This window comes from Pseudophryne corroboree, chromosome 1 (genome assembly GCF_028390025.1).
Source record: "Pseudophryne corroboree isolate aPseCor3 chromosome 1, aPseCor3.hap2, whole genome shotgun sequence".
In the NCBI taxonomy this organism is placed as follows: Eukaryota; Metazoa; Chordata; class Amphibia; order Anura; family Myobatrachidae; genus Pseudophryne; species Pseudophryne corroboree.
The window spans coordinates 878,557,141-878,585,033 of record NC_086444.1 but is presented as its reverse complement, the minus strand read 5'-3'; the positions used below and the strand labels follow the sequence as shown (position 1 = coordinate 878,585,033).

The following is a 27,893-nucleotide window of genomic DNA, read 5'->3' as shown; positions in this document are numbered from 1 at the left end:
AACCTTAATGGACCCTAATTTTAGGCCCATAGACAGTCCTGTTTGCAGGAAATGCAGGAATCGACCCAGTTGAAATTCCTCTGTAGGGGCCTTCCTGGCCTCGCACCACGCAACATATTTTCGCCAAATACGGTGATAATGTTGTACGGTCACCTCCTTCCTGGCTTTGATCAGGGTAGGGATGACTTCATCCGGAATGCCTTTTTCCTTCAGGATCCGGCGTTCAACCGCCATGCCGTCAAACGCAGCCGCGGTAAGTCTTGGAACAGACATGGTCCCTGCTGGAGCAGGTCCTTTCTTAAGAGGTAGAGGCCACGGGTCTTCCGTGAGCATCTCTTGAATTTCCGGGTACCAAGTCCTTCTTGGCCAATCCGGAGCCACGAGTATAGTCTTTACTCCTCTCCTTCTTATGATTCTCAGTACTTTTGGTATGAGAGGAAGAGGAGGGAACACATACACTGACTGGTACACCCACGGTGTTACGAGAGCGTCCACAGCTATTGCCTGAGGGTCCCTTGACCTGGCGCAATATCTGTCCAGTTTTTTGTTGAGGCGGGACGCCATCATATCCACCTTTGGTTTTTCCCAACGGTTCACAATCAAGTGGAAGACTTCTGGGTGAAGTCCCCACTCCCCCGGGTAAAGATCGTGTCTGCTGAGGAAGTCTGCTTCCCAGTTGTCCACTCCCGGAATGAACACTGCTGACAGTGCTATCACATGATTTTCCGCCCAGCGAAGAATCCTTGCCACTTCCGTCATTGCCCTCCTGCTTCTTGTGCCGCCCTGTCTGTTTACGTGGGCGACTGCCGTGATGTTGTCCGACTGGATCAACACCGGCTGACCCTGAAGCAGAGGCCTTGCCTGACTTAGGGCATTGTAAATGGCCCTGAGTTCCAGGATATTTATGTGAAGTGACGTTTCCATGCTTGACCACAAGCCCTGGAAATTTCTTCCCTGTGTGACTGCTCCCCAGCCCCTCAGGCTGGCATCCGTGGTCACAAGGACCCAATCCTGAATGCCGAATCTGCTGCCCTCTAGGAGATGAGCACTCTGTAACCACCACAGGAGAGACACCCTTGTCCTTGGAGACAGGGTTATCCGCTGATGCATTTGAAGATGCGATCCGGACCATTTGTCCAGCAGATCCCACTGAAAAGTTCTTGCGTGGAATCTGCCGAATGGAATCGCTTCGTAAGAAGCCACCATCTTTCCCAGGACCCTTGTCCATTGATGTACTGACACTTGGACACCTTTTTCTGTACTGTGTCCAGAATCATTCCTAGGAACAGCAGACGTGTCGTCGGAATCAGCTGGGATTTTGGAATATTTAGAATCCATCCGTGCTGTCGTAGTACTACTTGAGATAGTGCTACTCCGACCTCTAACTGTTCTCTGGACCTTGCCCTTATCAGGAGATCGTCCAAGTAAGGGATAATTAAGACGCCTTTTCTTCGAAGAAGAATCATCATTTCGGCCATTACCTTGGTAAAGACCCGGGGTGCCGTGGACAATCCAAACGGCAGCATCTGAAACTGATAGTGACAGTTCTGAACCACAAACCTGAGGTACCCTTGGTGAGAAGGGCAAATTGGGACATGGAGGTAAGCATCCTTGATGTCCAGAGACACCATATAGTCCCCTTCTTCCAGGTTCGCTATCACTGCTCTGAGTGACTCCATCTTGAACTTGAACCTTTTTATGTAAGTGTTCAAGGATTTCAGATTTAAAATGGGTCTCACCGAGCCGTCTGGCTTCGGTACCACAAACAGCGTGGAATAATACCCCTTTCCCTGTTGTAGGAGGGGTACCTTGATTATCACTTGCTGGGAATACAGCTTGTGAATGGCTTCCAATACCGCCTCCCTGTCGGGGGGAGACGTTGGTAAAGCAGACTTCAGGAACCGGCGAGGGGGAGACGTCTCGAATTCCAATTTGTACCCCTGAGATACTACCTGCAGGATCCAGGGGTCCACTTGCGAGTGAGCCCACTGCGCGCTGAAATTCTTGAGACGGGCCCCCACCGTGCCTGAGTCCGCTTGTAAGGCCCCAGCGTCATGCTGAGGACTTGGCAGAAGCGGGGGAGGGCTTCTGTTCGTGGGAAGAGGCTGTCGGCGGCAGTCTTTTTCCCCTTCCTCTGCCCCGGGGCAGATATGAGTGGCCTTTTGCCCGCTTGCCCTTATGGGGACGAAAGGACTGAGCCTGAAAAGACGGTATCTTTTTCTGCTGTGAGGTGACTTGGGGTAAAAAGGTGGATTTCCCAGCCGTTGCCGTGGCCACCAGGTCCGATAGACCGACCCCAAATAACTCCTCCCCTTTATACGGCAATACTTCCATATGCCGTTTGGAATCCGCATCACCTGACCACTGTCGCGTCCATAACCCTCTTCTGGCAGAAATGGACATCGCACTTACTCTTGATGCCAGAGTGCAAATATCCCTCTGTGCATCACGCATATATAGAAATGCATCCTTTAAATGCTCTATAGTCAATAATATATTGTCCCTGTCCAGGGTATCAATATTTTCAGTCAGGGAATCCGACCAAGCCACCCCAACACTGCACATCCAGGCTGAGGCGATTGCCGGTCGCAGTATAATACCAGTATGTGTGTATATACTTTTTAGGATATTTTCCAGCTTCCTATCAGCTGGTTCCTTGAGGGCGGCCGTATCAGGAGACGGTAACGCCACTGGTTTTGATAAGCGTGTGAGCGCCTTATCCACTCTAGGGGGTGTTTCCCAACGCGCCCTAACCTCTGGCGGGAAAGGGTATAATGCCAAGAATTTTTTAGAAATTAGCAGTTTTTTTATCGGGGGAAACCCACGCTTCATCACACACCTCATTTAATTCATCTGATTCAGGAAAAACTACGGGTAGTTTTTTCACACCCCACATAATACCCTTTTTTGTGGTACTTGTAGTATCAGAAATGTTCAAAACCTCCTTCATTGCCGTGATCATGTAACGTGTGGCCCTACTGGAAAATACGTTTGTTTCCTCACCGTCGACACTGGAGTCAGTGTCCGTGTCAGTGTCTGTATCGACCTGAGGTAACGGGCGTTTTATAGCCCCTGACGGTGTTTGAGACGCCTGTACAGGTATTAACTGATTTGCCGGCTGTCTCATGTCGTCAACAGTCTTTTGTAAAGTGCCGACACTATCACGTAATTCTTTCCATAAGACCATCCAGTCAGGTGTCGACTCCCTAGGGGGTGACATCACTAACACAGGCAATTGCTCCGCCTCCACACCATTTTCCTCCTCATACATGTCGACACAGCGTACCGACAGCACACACACAGGGAATGCTCTGATAGAGGACAGGACCCCACTAGCCCTTTGGGGAGACAGAGGGAGAGTTTGCCAGCACACACCAGAGCGCTATATATATATATATATATATATATATATATATATATATATATATATACACATACATACATACATACAGGGATAACCTTATATAAGTGTTTTTCCCTAATATAGCTGCTGTATGTATTAATATGCCAATTTAGTGCCCCCCCTCTCTTGTTTTACCCTGTTTCTGTAGTGCAGGACTGCAGGGGAGAGTCAAGGAGCCTTCCTCCAACGGAGCTGTGAGGAAAAAATGGCGCCAGTGTGCTGAGGAGATAGGCTCCGCCCCCTTATCGGCGGCCTTTCTCCCGCTTTTTAATGGAAAAATTGTCAGGGGTTAAATGCATCCATATAGCCCAGGAGCTATGTGTGATGTATTTTTTGCCAAAAAAAGGTTTTTTATTGCGTCTCAGGGCGCCCCACCCCCAGCGCCCTGCACCCTCAGTGACCGGAGTGTGAAGTGTGCTGAGAGCAATGGCGCACAGCTGCGGTGCTGTGCGCTACCTTATTGAAGACCAGGACGTCTTCTGCCGCCGATTTTCCGGACCTCTTCACTCTTCTGGCTCTGTAAGGGGGCCGGCGGCGCGGCTCCGGGACCCATCCATGGCTGGGCCTGTGATCGTCCCTCTGGAGCTAATGTCCAGTAGCCTAAGAAGCCCAATCCACTCTGCACGCAGGTGAGTTCGCTTCTTCTCCCCTTAGTCCCTCGGTGCAGTGAGCCTGTTGCCAGCAGGTCTCACTGAAAATAAAAAAACCTACTTTAAACTTTTACACTAAGCAGCTCAGGAGAGCCCCTTAGCCTGCACCCGTCTCGTTCGGGCACAAAAATCTAACTGAGGCTTGGAGGAGGGTCATAGGGGGAGGAGCCAGTGCACACCAGGTAGTCCTAAAGCTTTTTACTTTTGTGCCCAGTCTCCTGCGGAGCCGCTATTCCCCATGGTCCTTTCGGAGTCCCCAGCATCCACTAGGACGTTAGAGAAAATAACTAAAATAAACATCTATATGATTGTATAATTTTGTACCGTAACGGTCATTGCTGCAGGGGATGCGATTGCAGTCAGCTGGACTTTAGCTGGCACGATCACATCCCAAGTGACTGCACCATACCACTGCGTCACCCAGCATCTGCTCGCCAAACCCAACGGCAGGGACTTAGCATTCTGTGAGTGTCAACATCACTGAAGGAATTCTGCCCAAGAAAACTGCATGCACTCATCCGTACCAGGAGGGGCACTTAGTTCCATTGCAAAAAGCATGCCACAAGTGTAACTCAAGTGTTATTTCTGCAAACGGTAACTACTTCGATAAATCAAAAGTTTAGACAAAAGTTTATTTTTTAACAATTATCATATTACTTTATCTCCAATTATTTAGTTATATGCTTTAATTTCAGAGTACACCTACACATTAAACAGTATTTCAATAAAAAAAAAAAATATTGCTAAAACCTGACACCTAGGGGGCAATTCAATTGTTGGCAAGGAATTGTGCCAGGGGGCTGTTCAATTCACCTTTCTCAAGGTCTAATACACTGGTTTAGCCAGGCTAAGCAGTTTCTCCCATGCTAAGTGCCGGGTGCAATGCAGCCAAAGCACAGCCGGCACTCATGACTAACCCCGGAAGCCCTACTTACACGGATTTCTGCTCACACGTTAGGAGGGTCCGCACTGGGTGCAGCCTCTGGGATGGTCACACAAACAACTGAATAACTCCCGGCCTAATTAGCTACACCTCCACTTTAAGTTTTAATAAACTTATCCTTCTAAACTTTAACCTCAACCTCTAAAATGGGTGAATATAATCCATTTCCTTTTCACAGTTTGCTTTGTAATGTATTTGCCACATCTAGATCCTTGGGTTAGAATGTTCTAGCAAATGTAAGCTTGCCTTAAAATATCCAAGGAGCCAGACAATTGACGTGAGCACCTTTAGCATGCAAATCAGAGAAAACTTGTAAAAAGTGTAAGGAGTGGCCACTTTCTACCTTTTTTATTTCCTCCATCAGTTACAGTAAACATTACATTCTGTCCAAGTGCTTCCTGTTCTTCTGTTGGAAAAACTAATAAGCTTCTTGGAATCTCTGTATCTCCTCTATGTGGACGATATCCAATAGTACCTTACCAGAGCTCTCAACGAGTGTTGTCCACAGTATTGACAGTCTCTGCAATTTCATCTTGGATGTTTTCTCGCTCCACCCTAAACTCAGTTTCATTTGGCCTATCTAGTCTGCCCCTTTTCTTAATTTTGGTTAACCAAAACTCTATTTGAGCCTTAGTTCTTCGTAATCATTTATAGGTCTATTCCAGCATGTTTAAATTGCTCTACAGCCCCAGCCTCCGCCCGCTAACGCCTCTGCCTGTCAATAAGGCAGAACAGGTCCTGCGCAGTTCTCTAAACAATTCGACATTTCATGCAATCCTTCCGGAATTAGACCCTCCAAGCATGTCCTCATGTTCTAGTACTTCTCTTTATTTGAAGGAAGGCACAATGTTGTCAACTGAATAGCTCAGGCCACTTAACCTTGGAGTTACATTGGTGTGCTGGGAATTGAATTCCCCCTTTTTGTGCATGTCATTCCCAAACTACCCTCTTAACCATTCTAGTATAGTCCACACAATTATTATTCCTCTACACAGTTCACACACAAAAAAACAAACACAAAAACACAACATGTACACTCGTTAAAACAATCTAACTCCCAAACCAACATGGCTTCGTAACCAGATCACACAGTTTGACTAAGTACTTCCGATTACATTGTGTGTCTGAACCTTAAACTCAAGTAGGTTGTGAAGTTGTGATCAAGGTTCTCTTACCTAGGTCTGCTAACATTCCAGTCTTATTTTATTTTTGTGTTATTACGGTTTTAAAGCGCTGTGGAATATGATGGCACTACAGTGCATCCGGAAAGTATTCACAGCCTTTGCCATGAAGCTCAAAATTGAGCTCAGGTGCATCCTGTTTCCACTGATCATCCTTGATATGTTCCTACAGCTTAATTGGAGTCCACCTGTGGTAAATTCAGTTGATTGGACTTGATTGGGAAAGGCACACACCTGTCTATATAAAGGTCCCACACTTGACAGTGCATGTCTGAGCACAAACCAAGCATGAAGTCAAAGGATTTGTCTGTAGACCTCCGAGACAGGATTGTCTTGAGGCACAAATCTGGGGAACGGTATAGAATAATATTTACAGCTTTAAAGATCTCAATGAGCACAGTGGCCTCCTTCATCCATAAATGGAAGAAGTTCGGAATCACCTGGACTCTTCCTAGAGCTGGCTGGCCATCTAAGCTGAGCAATTGGGGGAGAAGGGCCCTAGTCAGGGAGGTAGCCAAGTACCCGATGGTCACTCTGTCAGAGCTACAGCATTCCTCTGTTCCAGAAGGATAACCATCTCTGCAGCAATCCACCAATCAGGCCTGTATGGTAGAGTGGCCAGATGGAAGCTACTCCTTAGTAAAAAGCACATAGCAGCCCACCTGGAGTTTGCCACAATGCACCTGAAGGACTCTCAGACCATGAGAAACAAAATTCTTTGGTCTGATGAGACAAAGATTGAACTCTTTGGCGTGAATGCCAGGTGTCATGTTTGGAGGAAACCATCCCTACAGTGGAGCATGGCGGTGGCAGCATCATGCTGTGGGGATGTTTTTCAGAGGCGGGAACTTGGAGACTAGTCAGGATAGAGGGAAAGATGAATGCAGCAATGTAAAGAGATCATGGATGAATCCGATTGAACATCCCTGGAGAGATCTGAAAATGGCTGTGCACCGACGCTTCTCATCCAACCTGAAGGAGTTTGAGAGATGCTGCAAAGAGGAATGGGCGAAACTGCCCAAAGATAGGTGTGCCAAGCTTGTGGCATCATATCCAAAAAGACTTGAGGCTGTAATTGCTGCCAAAGGTGGATCAACAAAGTATTGAGCAAAGGCTAATACTTATGTGATTTTATTTTTTTATTTTTAATGAATTTGCAAAAATCTAAAAAAACAAACAAAAAAAACCACCTTTTTCACATTGTCATTATGGGGTAGATTTTTGAGGGGAAAAATGAATTATTCCATTTTGGAATAAGACTAACATAACAAAATGTGGAAAAAGTGAAGCGCTGTGAATACTTTGCTGATGCACTATTAAAAATATATATATATATATATTAACAATAATTTAATTTCTGAAGGTAGGCCAGGGACTTCTGTATGAGTTTTGCAAGTGTTATGAACACATTACATTTCCTTTTATCACTGCTCAGTATAACATTTTAAGGATGTAAATATATTATGTTATGCATAAAAACAAATACGTTAAACATAATTAAATACTTCCAAGTAATAGGAACGTTACAGGGTCAACAATAAAATAAAATCCAGCTACCATATAGACAAAAAAAAATATCTTATAGAAACCATATAAAGCTGCCTTCAAGTTAAGAAAACGGTAAAAAAACACATGAAATAACGTATTGAAATATACCAGGAGAATAAGTGGGGAAACAATACTTAAGGGCCGATTAAATTGTTTGGGGTGTCTAATTTTCCCGTCTAAACGTTAATGTTTAGACTGGCAAATAATTATCACAATTCAATTGCATATCGTGAAATTCGCACCCAGACAGACAGGGTTTAACAGAGTCAAACTGCTAAACCAGTCTAAAGTCCAGCTTTGGGCATCCAAACTCCCGTTCCAATGCCCAGAGTACCGACTTAGAGCACATTTCTTCTCACACCTCAGGAGGCTGCGAGAAGAAATATTACTGCGGCTAAGAAATATTACTGCGGCTACCGGGCGTCTAAACAAAGCAACAATTGAATTGATCAGTTTCACAGCTGCTGGTGGAAGAAAACGATTGAATCGGCACCTTAATCTGGTAACCACTTGTTGCAAATCATCATCATCATCTTTTATTAATACGGTACCACAAGGATTCGGCAGCACCTGACAAAGTACATAAATAAATGAGCAAAACGAGAACAGTACATGATAACGCAGGACAAATACATGGTATATAAACATCTCTGCATCAGTGGTCAGGACACTAAAACAAGCATCAAGGTGACAGAAACAGGGTTAGGTACAGTTGCAAGGGAGTATGGAGTAGAATATATTCTAGGTCAGAAAATGACACAGAAGGGGTAGACAGTGAGTATGGAACAGAGGGTTAGGATGAGAGACAGCTGGGTATGATGAAGAGGTTGGTCTTGAGAGCCCGTTTGACATTTCGTAAAGAGGTGGAGAATCTGATGAGAGGTAGAGAATTCCAGAGATAGGGAGCAGCATGTTAAGTCTTGGATGCAGGAATGGGATTAAGTAATCAGTTGGCAGAAGCAGTGGCATGCATTTGTGGAGCGAAGAGGACAGGCAGAGTGTAAAGGGAGATAAGGTCAGAGATGTAAATAGGAGAGGAATGGGTGAAGTTCTTATGAGTGAGAGAGAAGCTTGAATTGGATTCTTAAAAGGGGAAGGGGAGCAAGTTTAGGGCTTGTTTTTAAACTTAATTTGGTAATGGACTCAGGGTTTTTCAGACCTGGATGCAGCCGCGCGCTTGCATCCAGCGGCCGCATCCAGGTGGTCTGCGCACAGGCACAGGCCGTTGTGCACGTGCGTGACCTTACACGTTGCCGAGGCATCCAACCTTAATATGATTGATAGCAGCAGCCGTCAGGAAGGGTTATTGGGGGAAAGGGGGGGGGCAGGAGGCGCGAAGCGGTGTTGGGTGGGTGAGGCATTCCGAACTGGGGCAGCCCACAGCCATTTTCAGGGCAGCTGCGTGTAGTCACTACTCTGGAAAAAAAATGGCGGCAAACAGGATGCACTGCCAGGAGTCGACCTTCGTTCCGATGCATCCGCTATCTAATTGCAGGTGCATCAGGAGGCGGCCTCACACTTTCTGGTCGGCCCCCTGCATGTGATATAAAAGCAGATCTGGCTGCATATGCAGCAATCTGATTCATCTCTGAATAAGTCCTCAGTCATGAAAATCTCTAACCTCACTTCAGGAAAATGAAGTTCCTACCACATTAAAAACACGGTTGCAGTAGGAGCTGATGATTACAAAAATAAATAAATGCTAAAACTGCAGTCATTTCATTAGTGTGACTCCACTGTTCCTGCCCATGGAGCCATCAAGTGAATTTCTGTAAAATAAGTTTGCAAGCTTATCACACAAGCTTGCAAGTGCAGTTGTAGAAGCACTGCAAATGGTAGTAAAATAAAAGAGTATCCGGACTCTGGGTCGACACCACTTAGGTCGACATCCATTGGTCGACAGTGAATAGGTCAACACAACCATTAGGTCGACATGAACAAAGTTGACATGCAAAAAAGGTCAACACAAGTTTTTTAAAAAAAAAAAAATTTTTTACTTTTTCATAATTTACGATCCACGTGGACTACGATTGGGAATGGTAACCTGTGCCGAGCGCAGCGGTAGCAGAGCGAGGCACCTTGCCTGAAGCATGGCGAGTGGTGCACTAATTGGGGTTCCCGTCACTTTATGAAGAAAACTACACCAATAAAAATAAAAACATGAAAAACTTGTGTCGCCCTAATGGATGTGTCAACCTTCTTCTAGTGTCAACATAGCCACTATCGACCAATAGGTGTTGACCCAGACACTGTCGACCCCGAGTCCCATAACCAAATAAAATACAGTACGGTGGATGTTAATTATAAAGCCCTAGAATTATTTTAATGTATATATTACTCTGCTCACATGTAATTGAAAACAGAAGTCACAGCAATCGCAAATACATGTGCCATAGCGAGTATTTTACATGAAAATGAGGAGCGGGCATATACTTTTGCAGAATGGATGGATCAGGTGTGCCCTGATATGGCCAATGCCAAGAGAAAGATGAGAGACATGATACCAAACAATGCAGAAGAGCTGAAGGCCGCTATTGAAGCATCCTTGTCTTCCATAACATCTCAGCAGTGCCACAGGCTGATAGAATCCATGCAACGCCGCACAGAGGCAATAATTCATGAAAAAGGGGCCCAAACCAAGTACTCAGTACATATGCATGATTATACTTTTCAGAGAGCTGACATTTCTGTATTTAAAAACCTTTTCTTAATTGATTTTATGTAATATTCTAATTTTCTGAGATTTTGTATTTGGGGTTTCTTAAGCTGTAAGCCACAATCATCACAATTATAACAAATAAAGGCTTAAAATATCTCACTTTGCATGTAATGAGTCTAGAGTCTATATATTAGTTACACCTTTTAAGTTGAATTACTGAAATAAATGAACTTTTGCACAATATTCTAATTTTCTGAGTTTCACCTGTACACATGATCAAGTAATGACTTTACTAGCTCCTTGAGATCCACTTATAAGGCTCACTTCCTTAATCACGTCAGAACTTTCAGAATGCAAGTAATGGATAACGGTCTCAGAGTGGATTTTATAACTGGATTTTGGGGCTTAAATGTCTTAAGTATAGTCATACCCCTTTCACACCGCACAAATAACCCGGTATCGACCCGGCATATTGCAACCCTCCCGGCTTATTGCCGGGTCGGGGAAGCCAGCAGCAGCTGCCAATGCCGGATCCCACCCAGGAAGGACCCGCTTCCAATTCCTGGGTGGGATCCGGCATTGGCATTGTTTAAGGGGTATAAGAGACTAAAGCACACAAGTAGGTTTGCCAAGCTATAACCCTTTCACACAGCAAATATATCCCGGGATATTGCCGGGTCGAGGTGCAGTCTTAAAGCATAACTTTTGAATATCCCGGGTCGAGTAATACCCCTTTCACACTGCTAATGCCGGATCCCACCCGGGAATTGGAAGCAGGTCCTTCCCGAGTGGGATCCGGCATTGGCAAATGCTGCTGGCTGCCCCGACCCGGCAATAAGCCGGGCGAGTTGCCATAGCAGCTGGGGGGGCGGAGCCGGCGGTGGAGGTGGCGCTGGGAGATTAGCTCATCTCCGCACCGCCTCTCCCTATCTAGTAAACGGGTCCCGGGTCGAGTCGATCCGGGAGCCCGTTTACGCAGCCACTGACCCGGTATTCAACCCGGGTATAACACTGCTTTATACCCGGGTTGAATTGCCGGGTCAGGCGACCCGCGATTTCGGCAATGCCCCTTTCACACTGCACGCGGACCCGTGTCGACCCAGCAATATGCCAGGTCAATACCGGGTTATTTGTGCGGTGTGAAAGGGATATAACCCTGCATTGCAACCCGGTATAAAAGCAGTGTTAAACACGGGTTGGACCAGGGTCAATGTGCACTCTAAAGTGTTCAACCCGGGTTATTCAACCCTGCATTCATGTAAACATGCTGATTGGCTGTTCTTTGAGAGCCTTGATGTCAGCAGCCTGAGCCCTGCTACACAGAAGAGAACAGAGAGCATTAGAGCTATTAAGAATTAGGGGTGAGGTGGAGATTGCTAGGCAGCTTACTGCATACCTCCCAACCTATTAAAAGTACAAAGCGGGACCTTGGCACGCGCTAAGTGCGACCAAAAAGGGTGTGACACCTATATGAAAGGGCGTGGCCTCATGGCAGAGCCTCAATCGCGAGTCACTGAAGGGGTATGCCCAGCGCTCTCTGAGCTGCTGGCATGCCCTTTCTCCCTCTGTCACCTGTGCATGCGCACAGTCTATTCACCACTGCTCTGCTAAGCAGAGCAGCAGTGACAGGAGCCTCCCAACTACTCCACCCCCACCGCGGGACACTGCAGCCCGGTGGTTGGACAGCGGGACAGTCCCCAAACAAACTGGACTATCCCGAGAAAATCGGGACAGTTGGGAGGTATGTTACTGGAACAGTTAAAGATGCAATTGTATATAAAAACATAGCTCTGTCAACCATGATTCCTGCAATGCTGTGAGCTGTCCCTTCACTCTCCCTTTTTTCCCCTTCTGACACCTCATCTTTCTGAGCCAAAAAGAAGTCCATTTAAAATGACATCCATGGTGTTTTAATTACTGACCCGGGTTCAGTTAAAAGGAGCCAACCCTGCAATAACCTGGGTTGAAAGTGTAGTGTGAAAGGGTCTGACCAGTGTCCGGCCCGGGTCGGACCCAGGTTCAAAATACCGGGTCGGACCCGGGTTTGCGGTGTGAAAGGGGTATTTGAAGGCATAGATCCCCACCTTCAGACAACTTGACCATTACATTTTTTAATAAAGATGTGCAACAAACATCTCTATATGCACTTCAGCCTGACTGATTCCAGATGTCACTGGATCTATAGAGAAAAGAAAATGTTATCAGAGTTGGCGCTTAAATACAGGTTACCGGGTAAGACACTGCCTCTGCCTGATAAAGGGAAAAGCACAAGTATTACCCGTATATTAAGTTCATGTCACATATGTTCATAAATTAGTACATCATTTAATTAAGATTATATAAAACAAAGATGACAACTAAATCTTAGAATACAACTAAATCTTACAATTAAAAATTATATGCATCAGCCGGATTCTCGATATAAATCACAGTAATCTCTGTTTTTCTGCCCTAGTTTGTGCACAATTGACCACATACTGTAGGCACGTTGTCTTTTTTCAATTTAGCAGAGCTAGCAGATATCGTAACAGTATTGTCTGAAATGGCCATCATAAAAAAGGTCTCTAGTGTCAATACCAAATGCAGTCTCAGGTGGCTGTAAGATTTTAATTACGTTTCACTGGGTTTATCAACGGGCATTGCAGTGCATCATACTGCAAGTATAGATGATATGGAGCCCATCCTAAGTAATAGTATTGGACAGCCGATTAAAGGTAAATATAAGTATATACCTTTGGTCTTAATAATAGATCCGGCTGTAATAATGACTGAGGCTGAACAGCAAATGCAGGTAAGATGCATCATACGTTTACTCACTTACAGACTTATCAGTTCCCACTGCATGAGTCGGTTGGAGTACCGTCCTTAGGCAAGGGGATGGTGTCAGTGATTGTCCCCAAAGTGGGTATTAAGAGTACTTTTAGTGGAACTCTGTCTGATTAGCAGTGCCCCACTAAAGCTCTGTGTGCACACTCCAGGCCTCCCACTGTCCATCTCAGAGGCTGTGCCGGCAGGATCCCAGAATGGCAGCAGTGTGTGAGAGCACTGGTGTCTCACTGCATGTCTCGCCAATCTGACAACAGTGCCTGCCAGACCTCTCATCATGCAAACGATGTGAGAACTCATTATGTGGGCATATAAGTCTTTTACTACTAGTATCAGCAATGAAGTGATCAGCGTCAAGCTGGGATGATATAAAAAAGATCTCAGGATAGTTATCGTTACCCCAATTTCGTGAACACTCACAATCTGCAGACAATGTATTCATGCTAGGTGCGTTTTTGTACTATGTAGTACTTTCTTCAAGATCTACCACCAACAATTTCCAAGCAAGAGCCAATAAAATTGCAAGTCTGCTCAAACAAACTCAAGTGTATGCAAAGCAGCATACTGCTGGAAGCAAACTGAGTTGGGGACAGGTGTTTGTTAAGCTGGGTACACATTAGACACATATTGTTTGTTCTTCATTAATTATATACGTAGTTCATCTGCAAAGGTGTACACCAGATAGGTCTACACGTTGTCGTTCGGACACATCAGGTCGGCACTGCAGCACAACTGAGTTTGATATATTTGAAAGACATCTGTGTATCTGCGCACAGTGACCCAATGACAACCCATACATTGGCTGCAGGGACCAACAACACTGACATCACAGCTGGGGGGGGGGCAAATTCAAATGGCCACCCAGTTGGGATGTCTGGCCCTACACATCAAGTGGCCTATTGGTAAGTATGTATAGTTTACTCAGTCAGCCACTTTGATCTTTCTAACGTGTACCCAAACTATTTTTGTTACAAGACAGAAGAATTGTGGCTATATTTTTGCCAACCAAGTTGGGTACCAGGCATAGCACTGCAGAGTAATGGAAAAGCCAAGGAAAAAAGGCTGGCTGTCATGTTTTAATTGTAACACTGTCCAGAAGCCTGTGGCTGAAAATATATATATTTCATTGTAACCAAGTACAAACTAGCTTAAACATGTACTGTATGTTGATTTTGGGAGCACCCACACTAAATAACAAATAGAGAAACCAAAAACATGGAAATTACCATATTTATAATTTATTTATTTTTTGTAAACCAGGAAAATCGGAAGTAGACCCTTAACAAGGTAATAGATGACATACGTGAAAGGTATATTAGAACCAGCAAAGGACTATAGAAAATGACAACTGCTTAAGCACTACAGTAGAACATGCAGCTGGAAATGTCCCAATACTGTAGCAGCAGTAACATTTTACTCAAGTGTTGGACTTGTGTTTACATTTATTGAGATGCAGTAATGAAAAGTGCAACTTAAAATATAACAAAAAAGATAAAATTAAAAGATGCCGTAAGCGACAAAAATATGTGGTGAATACAAATATATAATCCATGTACTAGTCAGAGCCACACACACCTTCAGGAATAAAATGTCAACATAAAACCTTTGAAGATTAAAGTAAATGAGCATCAGCTAGTTCTGAATTATACCACATCAGACAAGCTTGCGTCAAACCACACACAATATATTCCAGCGCAAATAAAAAAACGTTATACACTGTAGTCTGGGAGCAGTGTCACAGAAATCATACAATTGCTGTTAACATTTATAAAAGTAGCAGCAGAGGCACAGCTCGCCTGCTCATACGTGATCCAAGAGAGGATCAGCAGCAACTCCGACCCTGGGAAGTGGGAGAGCTGTAGGCCTCTTCGTGTAGACGAATTGTGTAAGACACATGATACTAAACCCGGAGAAAGCTGCTTTGCAGACCCCACCTTCTAATGAGTTAATCTAAAGGTCACAGGCACGCAGGCATTAGAAGTAAGCGAAGGCCCTCTTTCCCAATTCTGTGACTGGATGTGTCAGGAACACACTCTCAGTTACAGAGAAACACGGCAGCTACATCCGCGAACATTAGCGGCTATCACCAAGAGAGATCCGCACAAACAAAAAGCATACAAGGTCTCGCTGATCGCCTATATTCCCCCCGCACACATTAGCCAGAGATCCGTCCCTCTGCTCACTCCGCCCCCCCCTCGGTATAGCAGCTAGCCAACTCTCCGTACCTCCAGGATGTCTTCTAGAACATATGCTTCCATTGCGGCCGCCGTCTCCACCATGTTTCCTCACACAGCCATCCCTATTGCTGCACTATGCTGAGATCAGTGCCAGCAGCAGGAACCCTCCTCTGTCAGCAGCAGTCAGGGAACAGGAAATGGAAGAGTCTATTCTCGGCCAGAGCAGCTCTGCAGTTAGTGCGCAGGCCGCTACCACTACACACGGGGGTGACTTACTCCCTCTACTTACAGGCATCCCACCACCAGCCACCTCCGCTTTTCTGATCAGATCAGTAACCGAGCTGTAATAGCTTTACGTACTATAGTGATTATAACGCTCAGCCATCGCTGCACTGTGCGAGCACATACAGAAATAGTGGTGTGACTGGAGCAGCTGGGACGTAATGACACAACCCGTGACTACTGACATTGCAGATCAGCAGCAGAGCACTGGAGGAGAGAGTGCTGCTTCCAGCAGGAATACACTGCCTGCTTGCACTTTGCACCACACACATTGCACAGGCTCTCTCTTGTTTAACATAAGATACTGCATGTCACAGGATTTCAAAACAAACAACAAATGTTAAAAGCATATCTATGAGGAAAGCACATATTTAGAACAAGTTAAAGTTTATTGCAATACCCATGTTTATAAGTAGAGCGGCTGATGATTATTTGTGAGCAATGTGTCAAAATTTGCTCTGTGAAACATTATAGGGACATTTATGAAACACCATGCCAATATGGGGGTGCTGCCCACACAACCAAATGTTTGCTATCTTTTCATATCTGCAGTAGAAAGATGTGTTCCAGACACCAGTTCTTATAAATGTTTTCCAAACTAGACTAGCCAGATGTCCATGAGCCATAATAATTGCTAAATAAAGCAAGTTTTGCATTAGGACTAGAACATTTTCTTTAAATCGGGCCCATTAAGTGTCCAACTCGCTAAAAGTTGTGGAGGTTGATAAGTACCAGAGTAATCCATTATTGCTCCAGTGCAGGGAGAGGTGCGCTGAAAAGCAGCTGTCCCCGTGATCCGACACTGGAATCAGCGTTACTTACACATGCCGATCCGGCCTACTGCGCATGCATGATCCGAGTTCACACACTTTCATAGGCCACCCAAGCAGTGCTGCATTAATCACAGCACAGCAATACACCCATTATAAGGTGCTATGATATAGGCTGGTGCTCTGGAAAGGAATTATTACTTGAGAATTGAAATAACAGATGGAAAGGTCCTATTAGAATGAAGAAACTGCAGAACAGTTGTGTACACTTCATAGGGGTCGATTCAATTCGACAACTTATGAATAGCGCCGGGAATTAGCTCCCGCCGCTATTCAATTCAGCTCCAGTTAAGTCGGCGATGGCCCGTTCTCGCCGACTAAACAGGTTGAATTGTCGGGAGAAAGGGCATTCTCCGACTTAACGCCCCGGCGCGAGGCTGATTCCCGACAGAAATCAGACTCGAGGCAGCACTTCTGTCGGGTTTCTTCTCTCATCCCCCGGGGATGAGAGAAGAATTCCTGACAATTGCGGGTAACTAGCAGCTGAATTGAATACCGTTGGGAGCTAATTCCCGGCGCTATTCATAAATTGCCGAATTGAATCGACCCCATAGTGGATGTAACAGACTATTTTCACTAGTAGAAATAAATTTGCATTACAGGGTTTAAGAAAGGATTACAAATACTAACCATAGGCACAAACGGCACAACCAAAATATAATTCTTTAAAATGCCAATTACTGGGATCTATTCTTAAAGCAGAGAAAATCCCTGTTTAACAGGAAATAGGGCATTTCTCTGCTTTGGGCTATTCACAGGTTATCGTAAAGCAGTTCCTGACTTCTCCAGCAGCACACCTGCCCCCACGTGTGAATCGCATCACCATACTGTTGTATAGCGAGTGCGATTCATGAAGGAACGGAAAAGCTCTGCTTTTCACTTCTACATGGAGTTCAGGTTCGCCAACTCAGGATGGCACAATTTGAACTGCGCTGCAGTAAGTGCAGGGAAGCTCAAAGCTGACCTGCTCTGTCCTGCAGTGGCTCTGCCCCCTGACTGCCCAACAGCCCCTACAGCCTCCTGGGTGCTCAGCCGGTGGTGAACGCGCAGAGGGACCTGCAGGCTGATTTCACGAATCGCAGAGAGGACCACCAGAGAAGACCTCACCACTGGAGCACAGGATCACATCGCCAGAGAGGCAAGTATACATGAATTGCTACTTACAGTACCAAAGCTATATATCACATAGAACTGATGTGATGTATAGGAATGACTAACAATTCATGTTTCATTCTTTAGAGGAATAGACCCCAATATGAGAAGTATACCAAAGTCATCATCCAAGCCATCTGAAATAACCCTACCAAAAATTCTATGAGCAATGTACAAAATATATATTTTCTCAATTCCAAAACAAGCAGCAGTACTCAGTCTTTGTTTTTAGTTAAAGTGTATTAATAAAGCAGTGACATACCAACGTTTCGGGCTTTCTTGCCTCTTAGTCAAGGTGAACTTTGTTAACAATAAAACATTCCTTATAAAAGGAAAGAAGCAGCCCCCCCGCATATGCGAACTTATGCCAGAGTGCCGTGCCACTCACAGGGACTTCCGTCCATGCGCTGCTGGATGACATCACTCTGGCAGCTGCGTCTGGCAACGTAGGGAACCCACACGCTGGACACTATTGCGGCTTCAGCTGTCCGACATGCTGATTTTAGAAAGACAATGTAAATAGGACAGGTCCCACCACCAAGATGTGTCCAGTGTTAAATATCAGAAGCCTAAAAACCCCAAATGAATATAGTATACCTGTTGAAATCATATGCAATATCATGCTAATAAAATGCAAATAAAGTTATAAGCAGTAAGTACATTTTAACAAGTTACTGCATTAGCATGTGTATTTAGTCAACAGCATCAAGTAAGTGGATACAATGTAACTGTCCTTTAGGTGAAGCACAATCCAAATGGATAATGATATTGCATATGGTTACACTATGTGTAGTATATTCCCCTGCTGTGTTTAGGATTCTAATATTTAACACAGAAAACATCTTGGTGGTGGAACCGGTCCGATTCACATTGACAACATGCTGAATTTATAAAGACAGACATCGGGAGCCATGATGGTATCCAGTGCCTGGGTTTCCTAGGTTCCCAGACACGGCTGCCAGAGGAACTTCATCCAGAAGCGCACGGACGGAAGTCCCTGTGAGTGGCACGGAACCCTGGCATCTGTTTGCACTTGCAGGGGGGCTGCTTCTTTCCTTTTTAAGGAATGTTTTATTGTTAACAAAGTTCACCTTGACAAAGGGGCAAGAAAACCCCGAAATGTTAGTATGTCACTGTGTTATTAATACACTAACTAAAAACGAAGACTGAGTACCGCTGCTTGTTTTGGAATTGAGAATATTGCTATGTTCCGGAGGACACCAGAGCAGTCCATGGGACAAATATTATTATTATTAATAATAATAATAATAAATATATATATATATATATATATATATATATATATATATATATATACATACATACATATATATATACATATATATACACACACACACACACACACACACACACAGGTTGAGTGTCCCTTATCCAAAATTACACATTTTTTTTGTTCCCCTACTGAGATAATGACACATATATGTATATTATGTTATATATCTATACAATATATCTACATATACACATAATATGTATGTCACTATCTCAGTAGGGAACCCCCAAACGTGGGATTTTGAATAAGGGATACTCAATAAATATGTATGTGTGTATATACATTATATATATATATATATATATATATATATATATATAATGTATATACACACATACATATATATATATATATATATATATATATATATATATATATATACATACACACACATACAATAGGGTATCAAAGTTTTAATTATCAACATGAAGTTGAGATACCCGGATGTCATTATAACAACGTATATCAATTCATCCTTATGTGCATGATGTTGTAAATTACAGCTACTTCTGTCAGCTTGTTTAATTTCACGAGCTGGTAGATGTAACCGGCATGACGAACAAAATTGAAGCTTGCAGTGTTATTAAGTTCCTCCATTTGAAGGGTAACAGAGCCCACCAAATCCATGATGAAATGGTGGCTGTGTATGGTGATTAAAGTCCATCATATGATAATGTTGTGAGGTGTAAAAGCAACTTTCAAACTGGACACATTTCCCTTTCAGATAAGCCTTGATCCGGGAGACCCTCAAATCACAGATGATCTTGACATGGTGAAGAAAGTGGAGGTTCTTGTCCTCAAAGACAGACGATTAACCAGTGAAAGAGGTTGGAAGTTAAGGAAGTGTATGGAAGATTATGCATGAGCAACTACACATCTAAAGTGTCATCACAATGGATTCCTTACTTGCTCACCCTATTTCACAAGCAAATCCAATGTGAACTTTTGCAGCAGATGTTGATTGTGGGAGCCGGATGAAGAGAATTTCTTTGCACGTCTTATGACTATGGATGAATGCTGCGTCACTGTACGATATGGAAACCAAAGAAATGAGCAAGGAGTGGAAACACTCCTCCTCTCCACATCCCAAAAAGGCAAAGGTACAGAAATCCTAACAGATTACAATCCAAAGGGTCAGGCTTTCACCAGCACTTAATACTGCACCCTTTTCCAGAAATTGCGAGATGCAGTGAAAGAAAAGCGTTGTGGCATGATCAGCAAAAGGCATCCATCTCCTAACAGACAATGCACCCGCACATTCCGCCCTAGCATCTGCTGTGGAGGCAGACAGGTGTGGCTATGAAATTTTGTTTCATACCCTCTATTTGCCTGATCTCACACCCAGTGACTTCTTTCTGTTCACAGAGATTAAGTAACTAGATTGGGTAAGATGATTTAGCAACACAAATGATGTAATTCTGGATCACAAGACTTCTATAATGATGAGTTATAGATGATCAAGAAACGCTGGCAGAAATGTGTGGCTCTGCAGGGCAAGGAGAAGACTTAAACTCAACATAACATTTAACTTTCTATCTCATTCTGTCTCTGGTGATAATTGAAACTTTAAGATGCACACATACTAATAAATAAATAAATATATATATATATATATATATATATATATATATATATATATATATATATATACACACACACACACACACATATATATAACAAATATAGACAGGGGTAAGCGCTGGTTATTGCTTTGAGATGTCAATGAACAATAAAAAACCACAAATGTGTTTGTAAAATCAAGTGCATAAAAATAAATGCTTGAAAAGTCACTAGGTCCTCCTTCAAATTTTCACGGACCGCTGCTCCCCTTTGATCAATCCGATTCCCACGGATGTAATGTATCTGTTAAAAAAGCATATATAGGGGGCGCTCTCACTCTAACCAGCTATTCAGCCATTGAGTCCAATTCAATTTGTAAAGTATATTCCTAGTCGCCTACTCGCGGCCCTCAAAAGGCAGCAGCTAACGGCGGGGTGAGGATTCCAATACGGACTAAGTGACTTCTGGTTCCAGCCTTTGTCGGGAGTTTATTGTGAAATCATGTGGTAACCAGCCCACACTGGTTACCTTGCGGTACGAGTCTAATCTTATTCTGTACGTCTGTTTATTTTTATTAAATACTTTTATGCACTATGGAGCGCCCCCTATATATGCTTTTTTAACAGATATATATATATATATATATATATATACATACATACATACATACATACACACACACACATATACAGGTTGAGTACCCCTTATCCAAAATGCTTGGGACCAGAGGTATTTTGGATATGGGATTTTTCCGTATTTTGGAATAATTGCATACCATAATGAGATATCATGGTGATGGGACCCAAGTCTAAGCACAGAATGCATTTATGTTTTATATACACCTTATACACACAGCCTGAAGGTAATTATGGCCAATATTTTTTTATAACTTTGTGCATTAAACAAAGTGTGTATACATTCACAAAATTAATTTATGTTTCATATACACCTTATACACACAGCCTGAAGGTCATTTAATACCATATTTTTATTAACTTTGTGTACAATGAGCCATCAGAAAACAAAGGTTTCACTATCTCACTCAAAAAAGTCCGTATTTCGGAATATTTGGATATGGGATACTCAGTGTGTGTGTGTGTGTGTGTGTGTGTGTGTGTGTGTGTGTGTGTGTGTGTGTGTGTGTGTGTGTGTGTGTGTGTGTAGCCCTGTGATGAAGTCCAAGTGATGAAACGCATTGGGAGACCTGTACTTACCTCATACCACAGATAAGGAAAATCTGCTTATTTTGATCTTATTGTAGTTTTATATGTTCATTTTAAGTGTTTTAGTTCAGCTGTGATTGTATTGTTGTCCCATTTTATATATATGTCATTTTAATTTTATTTTTACGGTAATAAATAGTTTTATTATATTTATCATTGGCAATCTTACTTAATTGACACCGTTGGTCGCTATACATCCCTCATCCCCCCATTCTATTGCACTTTTCTCAGGGAATTACCACCCCTGTTTATATTGAGGGACCAAGCTGACGCCCCATCAGTACCACAGGGGAGTGTCACACTGTATTGCCATCTATACACACAAACATATCTGAATTATATCACATGTGGTGCAGTATTAATCCTTGTTTCTACACACACTATATATATATATATATATATATATATATATATAATCTATCTCCAGCAAATTAAATCAGAGGGCGCTCTCAATCACTTAAACTGGTTACCAACTAAAAATTGACTAAATGATTATGGCTTTACACAATTTATTAAAAGCAAAGTATTGCCCAATCTAGACAGAGGTAACCCTTTTTCACAATTACAGATCACAATATATGTCAAATATACAATAGTGTAGGGTTTCTTTTCTCTCTGTCTTCAACCCTGACGCGTTTCGTCCTTCGTGGACTTCTTCAGAGGGATGGTCAACACAGCAAATGGTCAGTCCATGAAGCAACCATATATGAATTCAATGGGTTTAAACACTCTAATGCTCAATAGTGTTGAACACTTTAGACCAGTGGTTCTCAAACTCGGTCCTCAGGACCCCACACAGTGCATGTTTTGCAGGTCACCCAGCAGGTGCACAGGTGTACTAATCACTCGCTGACACATTTTAAAACATCCACAGGTGGAGCTAATTATTTCACTTGTGATTCTGTGAGGAGACCTGCAAAACATGCACTGTGTGGGGTCCTGAGGACCGAGTTTGAGAACCTGTGCTTTAGACTAAATTAGCAATGGACCTCTTTCCAAAAAACACGCTGGTCCAAATGGTATATGGGTAAATATCAGATACAGCAGTAGTTCCAGTTGCACTTGGGAGAGCACATAGGAACTACTGCTGTATCTGATATTTACCCATATACCATTTGGACCAGCGTGTTTTTTGGAAAGTTGTCCATTGCTAATTTAGTCTAAAGTGTTCAACACTATTGAGCATTAGAGTGTTTCAACCCATTGAATTCATATATGGTTGCTTCATGGACTGACCATTTGCTGTGTTGACCATCCCTCTGAAGAAGTCCACGAAGGACGAAACGCGTCAGGGTTGAAGACAGAGAGAAAAGAAACCCTACACTATCGTACATTTGACATATATTTTGATCTGTAATTGTGAAAAAGGGTTACCTCTGTCTAGATTGGGCAATACTTTGCTTTTAATAAATTGTGTAAAGCCATAATCATTTGGTCAATTTTTAGTTGGTAACCAGTTTAAGTGATTGAGAGCGCCCTCTGATTCAATTTGCTGGAGGTGTTGTTTTGTATGGTCCTCACTAACAGGAGGATCGAATTAGAGGGCTGCCGCACCAGCGCAGTAATTAGGTATAATTGCGTTTTGATATATATATATATATATATACACATACATACATATATACATACATACACATAGAAACACACATGTGCATACATACACACTGGGCTAGCCTTTTCCCTGACATGGATGCATCCAGTCAGAAACACTCATTGTTTGGCTGCTGGAAGAAGAATGTTCCAGCAGCTGCAACTCTGAGGGACCTCCCGACCTCATTGCTTCAGAGTTCCCTCCCCCAGTGCCTGCCATGCTGCCGATCACTGCTGATCTGGAAGCCCAGGCAGCACCCCCCACCCTGTGGCTGCAGAGATTAGCAGGTCCCTGCAAAATATACTAAAAGTTTCCTTACCTTGAATGTGTACACCAGGCACCTGTACCGGGAAAATGTAGGTTTGGGATGGTCACAATGATTCGATCATTGATGGTCAGGTGTTTCTGCCATCAATGTTTAACTGTTGTGTACACATACAATTTTTATTTATTTTACATAAACTAGTGTTATGGTGTGTACACACGGTGAGATTCTTGCTATGCCCGATTTTCACTTTGCGATTTCCCCTGAGCTCCCCGAAGACCAGCACCACCACCACCGATTTTGACTAACTTTTCTTGAGATATGGACTATGTGTGCTTACGATTTTGGCTTATGTGAGATGTAATTGACATGTGAGATGAACTAGATAGTACACCGATCTAGCAAGGATTGACTTGCCTGCACAGTCTATCTTTTCTTGCGATACTGACCTGGCGGGGCCACGCATCGGGATCGAACTGGGATCGCAAGTGGCATAACACCTTGCGATCTGCACTATCTTTTCTTGCGATTTTGACTATATAGTCAAAATCGAAAGAAAAAATCTCACCATGTGTACACACCATTAGATGTGTTTTAGATAGATGTTCTTACCTATTTCAATTATTTAAAAAAAAAGATAATTTGAGTGTTTGAAAAAAACATTAGTCAGTTAAATGGTTAAAACAGCTTGAATTATTCCAGGCATGGTTTCCACCAAGTGTCAGTATATTTTACAGGTAAAAATAGGATTTTGGTACTTACCAGGTAAATCCTTTTCTTTGAATCCATAGGGGGCACTGGAGTACTCTTGGGATATGGACGGCTTCCGTAGGAACAGCACTGAATATTTAAATTTAGAACACTCCACCCCTCCATATCCCCGAGTACCTCAGTGTTTTTTACTGAGCCGAACAGGAACTATAGAGAGGTTGACAATGGAGTATTACATATAACATAACGGACAATAACGAAGTTGACACATAACGTTACTGACAACTAAACAGTTGACACCCTAACCAGCACTTGATAATTTGAACCAGTCGGTGAGAGTGTGTTACCATAAGATCCTCAGAACTCACCACAACTAGGTAAAACTGCTCTGGGTGGGCGTCCAGTGCCCCCTATGGATTCAAAGAAAAGGATTTACCTGGTAAGTACCAAAATCTTATTTTCTTTTTCATCCACTAGGGGTCACTGGAGTACTCTTGGGACGTACCAAAGCTTCCCCTGTGGGCGGGAGAGCTGTTTGGCACCTGTAACACTAGGCGGCCAAAGCTAGATGCTGATGCCGCAAACGTATCAAACTTGTAAAAGCGCACAAACGTGTGCACTGAAGACCATGTAGCCGCACGGCAAAGCTGCGTCGTAGAAGCTCCCCGACCAGCTGCCCATGAAGTTCCCACAGAACGTGTGGAATGAGCGGTTACTGATGTAGGCGGTTGTAACCTACCATGAAGGTAAGCCTGACGTATGGTCAGTTTTATCCATCTGGATAAAGTTTGTTTAGACGCTGGCCAACCCATCTTGGCAGCATCATAGAAAACAAACAACGTATCTGTCTTACGAACTGAAGACGTTCGGGATACATAAACGCGTAATGCGCGTACCACATCCAGAGTTCCAGAATGTGCTGTCAACACAGGAACTGCTATTGGTTGATTGATGTGAAAAGATGACACTACCTTTGGTAAGAAAGCGGGATTCGTCCGAAGTTCCGCTCTGTCATCATGAAACACCAAATACGGTGACTTGCATGACAAGGCACCCAAATCTGAAACACGCCTTGCCGAAGCTAAGGCTAGAAGAAAAATTGTTTTCCAAGTGAGAAACTTTATATCCACTTGCTGTAAGGGTTCAAAATATGAAGACTGTAAGAACTCTAAAACCAGATTCAAGTCCCATGGCGCTGTAGGTGGAATGAATGGAGGCTGTACTCTGAGGACACCTTGGAGAAAAGTGCGTATAGACGGCAATAGAACCAATCGTCTTTGAAAGTAAATTGACAAAGCAGATACCTGCACCTTTAGTGTAGATAAACGCAGTCCTCCATCTAACCCTGTTTGTAGAAATAACAAAAGGCGGGATAACTTGAAAGATGATGTCAGAAACTTCCGAGCTTCACACCAACCTATATAGGCACGCCATATTCTGTAATAATGAGCTGCCGTAACCGGCTTCCTAGCTCGTAACATGGTTGAAATAACCGAATCTGGAATGCCCTCTCTTCTTAAGAGGGCGGTCTCAACAGCCACCCCGTCAAACGCAGCCGCGCTAAATCGGGGTAAAGGAACGGACCCTGTTGTAACAGGTCTGGACGTAGTGGGAGCGGCCAAGGATCGTCTGCGAGTAGTCCTTGGAGATCCGAGAACCAAGCTCTCCGAGGCCAATGAGGCGCCACTAGTATGACTGTGACAGACTCTCTTTTGATCCGTTTTAGCACCAGAGGGAGCAACGGAAACGGTGGAAACAGATACACAAGACTGTACGGCCACGCGACAGTGAGAGCATCCACCGCCACTGCCTTTGGATCTCTTGTTCTGGACACATACTGGAACGTTTGGTGATTGTGTCGAGACGCCATCAGGTCCACCTGAGGATAACCCCATCGCTGAACCAACATGTGAAATACTTCTGGATTTAATGCCCATTCGCCTGGATGAAAATCCCGACGACTGAGATAATCCGCTTCCCAGTTGTCCACTCCCGGAATGAACACGGCCGACAATATCACCTGGTGGCATTCCGCCCAATTGAGGATTCGAGCTACTTCCCGCATTGCCATGCGGCTTCTCGTTCCTCCTTGTTTGTTGATGTATGCGACCGCCGTCGCATTGTCTGACTGCACTTGGACAGGCTGAGAGCGAAGCATGTGCACTGCTTGTCGTAGCGCATTGTAAATTGCGCGGAGTTCCAGGACATTTATAGACAGCAATTTTTCGTGATCCGCCCAGAGACCCTGGAGCTGACAATTTTGAATTACCGCTCCCCAACCTCTGAGACTGGCGTCCGTAGTTAGAATTATCCAATTCCAGCCTCCGAACCGTCTTCCTGCGGTTAAATTGTGCTCTTTGAGCCACCAGAGCAGAGATACTCTTGCCCTTGGCGACAACCTCACCCTGTAGTGAATCTGCAGATGCGAGCCCGACCACTGGGCGAGCACATTCAGTTGAAATGGACGCGAGTGAAATCTTCCGAACTGAAGCGCTTCGAAAGCTGCCACCATTGTGCCTAAGAGGCGAATGCACAAGTGTACAGACACTGTGCGTGGCTTGAGCACTAATTGTACTAGATGGCGTAGAATTTGTACTTTCTGCTGTGGTAGGTAAATTCTTTGATTGACCGTATCGAGAATCATACCTAGGAATTGAAGGCGTTGAGACGGAATTAGATGTGATTTCTTGAAGTTGACAATCCAACCGTGGTGAACCAGTACATCGTACGTTAGCAGCGCATGTTGGAGAAGCATCTGTTGAGACGGAGCTTTGATGAGCAGATCGTCTAAATACGGAACTATTGTCACTCCCAGGGATCTGACATTAGCTATCATCACAGACATCACTTTGGTGAATACCCGAGGCGCTGATGACAGGCCAAACGGTAGAGCCTGAAACTGGTAATGGTTCTGGCGTATTGCAAACCGTAAGAATTTCTGATGAGGCTGCCAAATTGGAATGTGTAAGTACGCATCCTTGAGATCTAGCGCAATCATAAATTCCTTTGGCTCTAAACCCGCAATCACCGAACGCAGAGACTCCATTTTGAATCTGTATTAAGTTACGTACTGATTGAGACCCTTTAAGTTCAATATTGGTCTGACCGAGCCATCCGGCTTCGGTACCACAAACAGACTTGAATAATAACCCTGACCCTGTTGATGTACAGGGACCGGAATCAAAACTGCCGAATCCAGTAGGGACTGAATGGCAATTTGCAGAACCGTCCTCTTGTCGTCCGACAGAGGCAATCCTGTCTTGAAAAACCGCAGAGGCGGAAGACAGTCGCTCTATTTTGTAACCTTTTAACACTAAATTGCGGATCCACCCATCCGCGGATGTGTGGAACCACGCCAAATGGAACGTCTGAAGGCGTGCTCCCACAATCGGAGAACCGAGATGGGCTGTTAGCCCGTCATGCCACTGGTTTGTCGGTAACCTTAGCGTCCTGGCGGCTTGTGTTGGTTTGTTGGAAACCACGTCCACGTCTAGCAGGCGTGGCTGTTCCTCTGCCACGTCCTCGAAAGGACTGAGGTCTAAAGGATTTGAACGAAGGTCCAGCGTACCTCCTTCTTGATACCGGTGGAGGCAATGGT

At 43.9% G+C, this 27,893-nt stretch overlaps 1 protein-coding gene across 6 annotated transcripts in view; it reads right to left on the bottom strand.

Annotated features, from left to right (window-relative positions):
- The window catches only part of ANKRD17 (ankyrin repeat domain 17), a 405,562-nt gene that overhangs the window by 266,119 nt on the left and 111,550 nt on the right, over positions 1-27,893 (bottom strand). Inside the window, exon 1 of one of the 6 annotated variants that reach the window (XM_063920094.1) lies at positions 15,436-15,765. The exons of the other annotated variants lie outside the window; for them this stretch is intronic. Within the exon in view, the coding sequence (XP_063776164.1) occupies positions 15,436-15,489 (54 nt within the window). The 5' untranslated portion in view covers positions 15,490-15,765. Of the gene's footprint in view, positions 1-15,435; positions 15,766-27,893 lie in introns of those variants that run through there. 6 annotated transcript variants of the gene reach the window in all.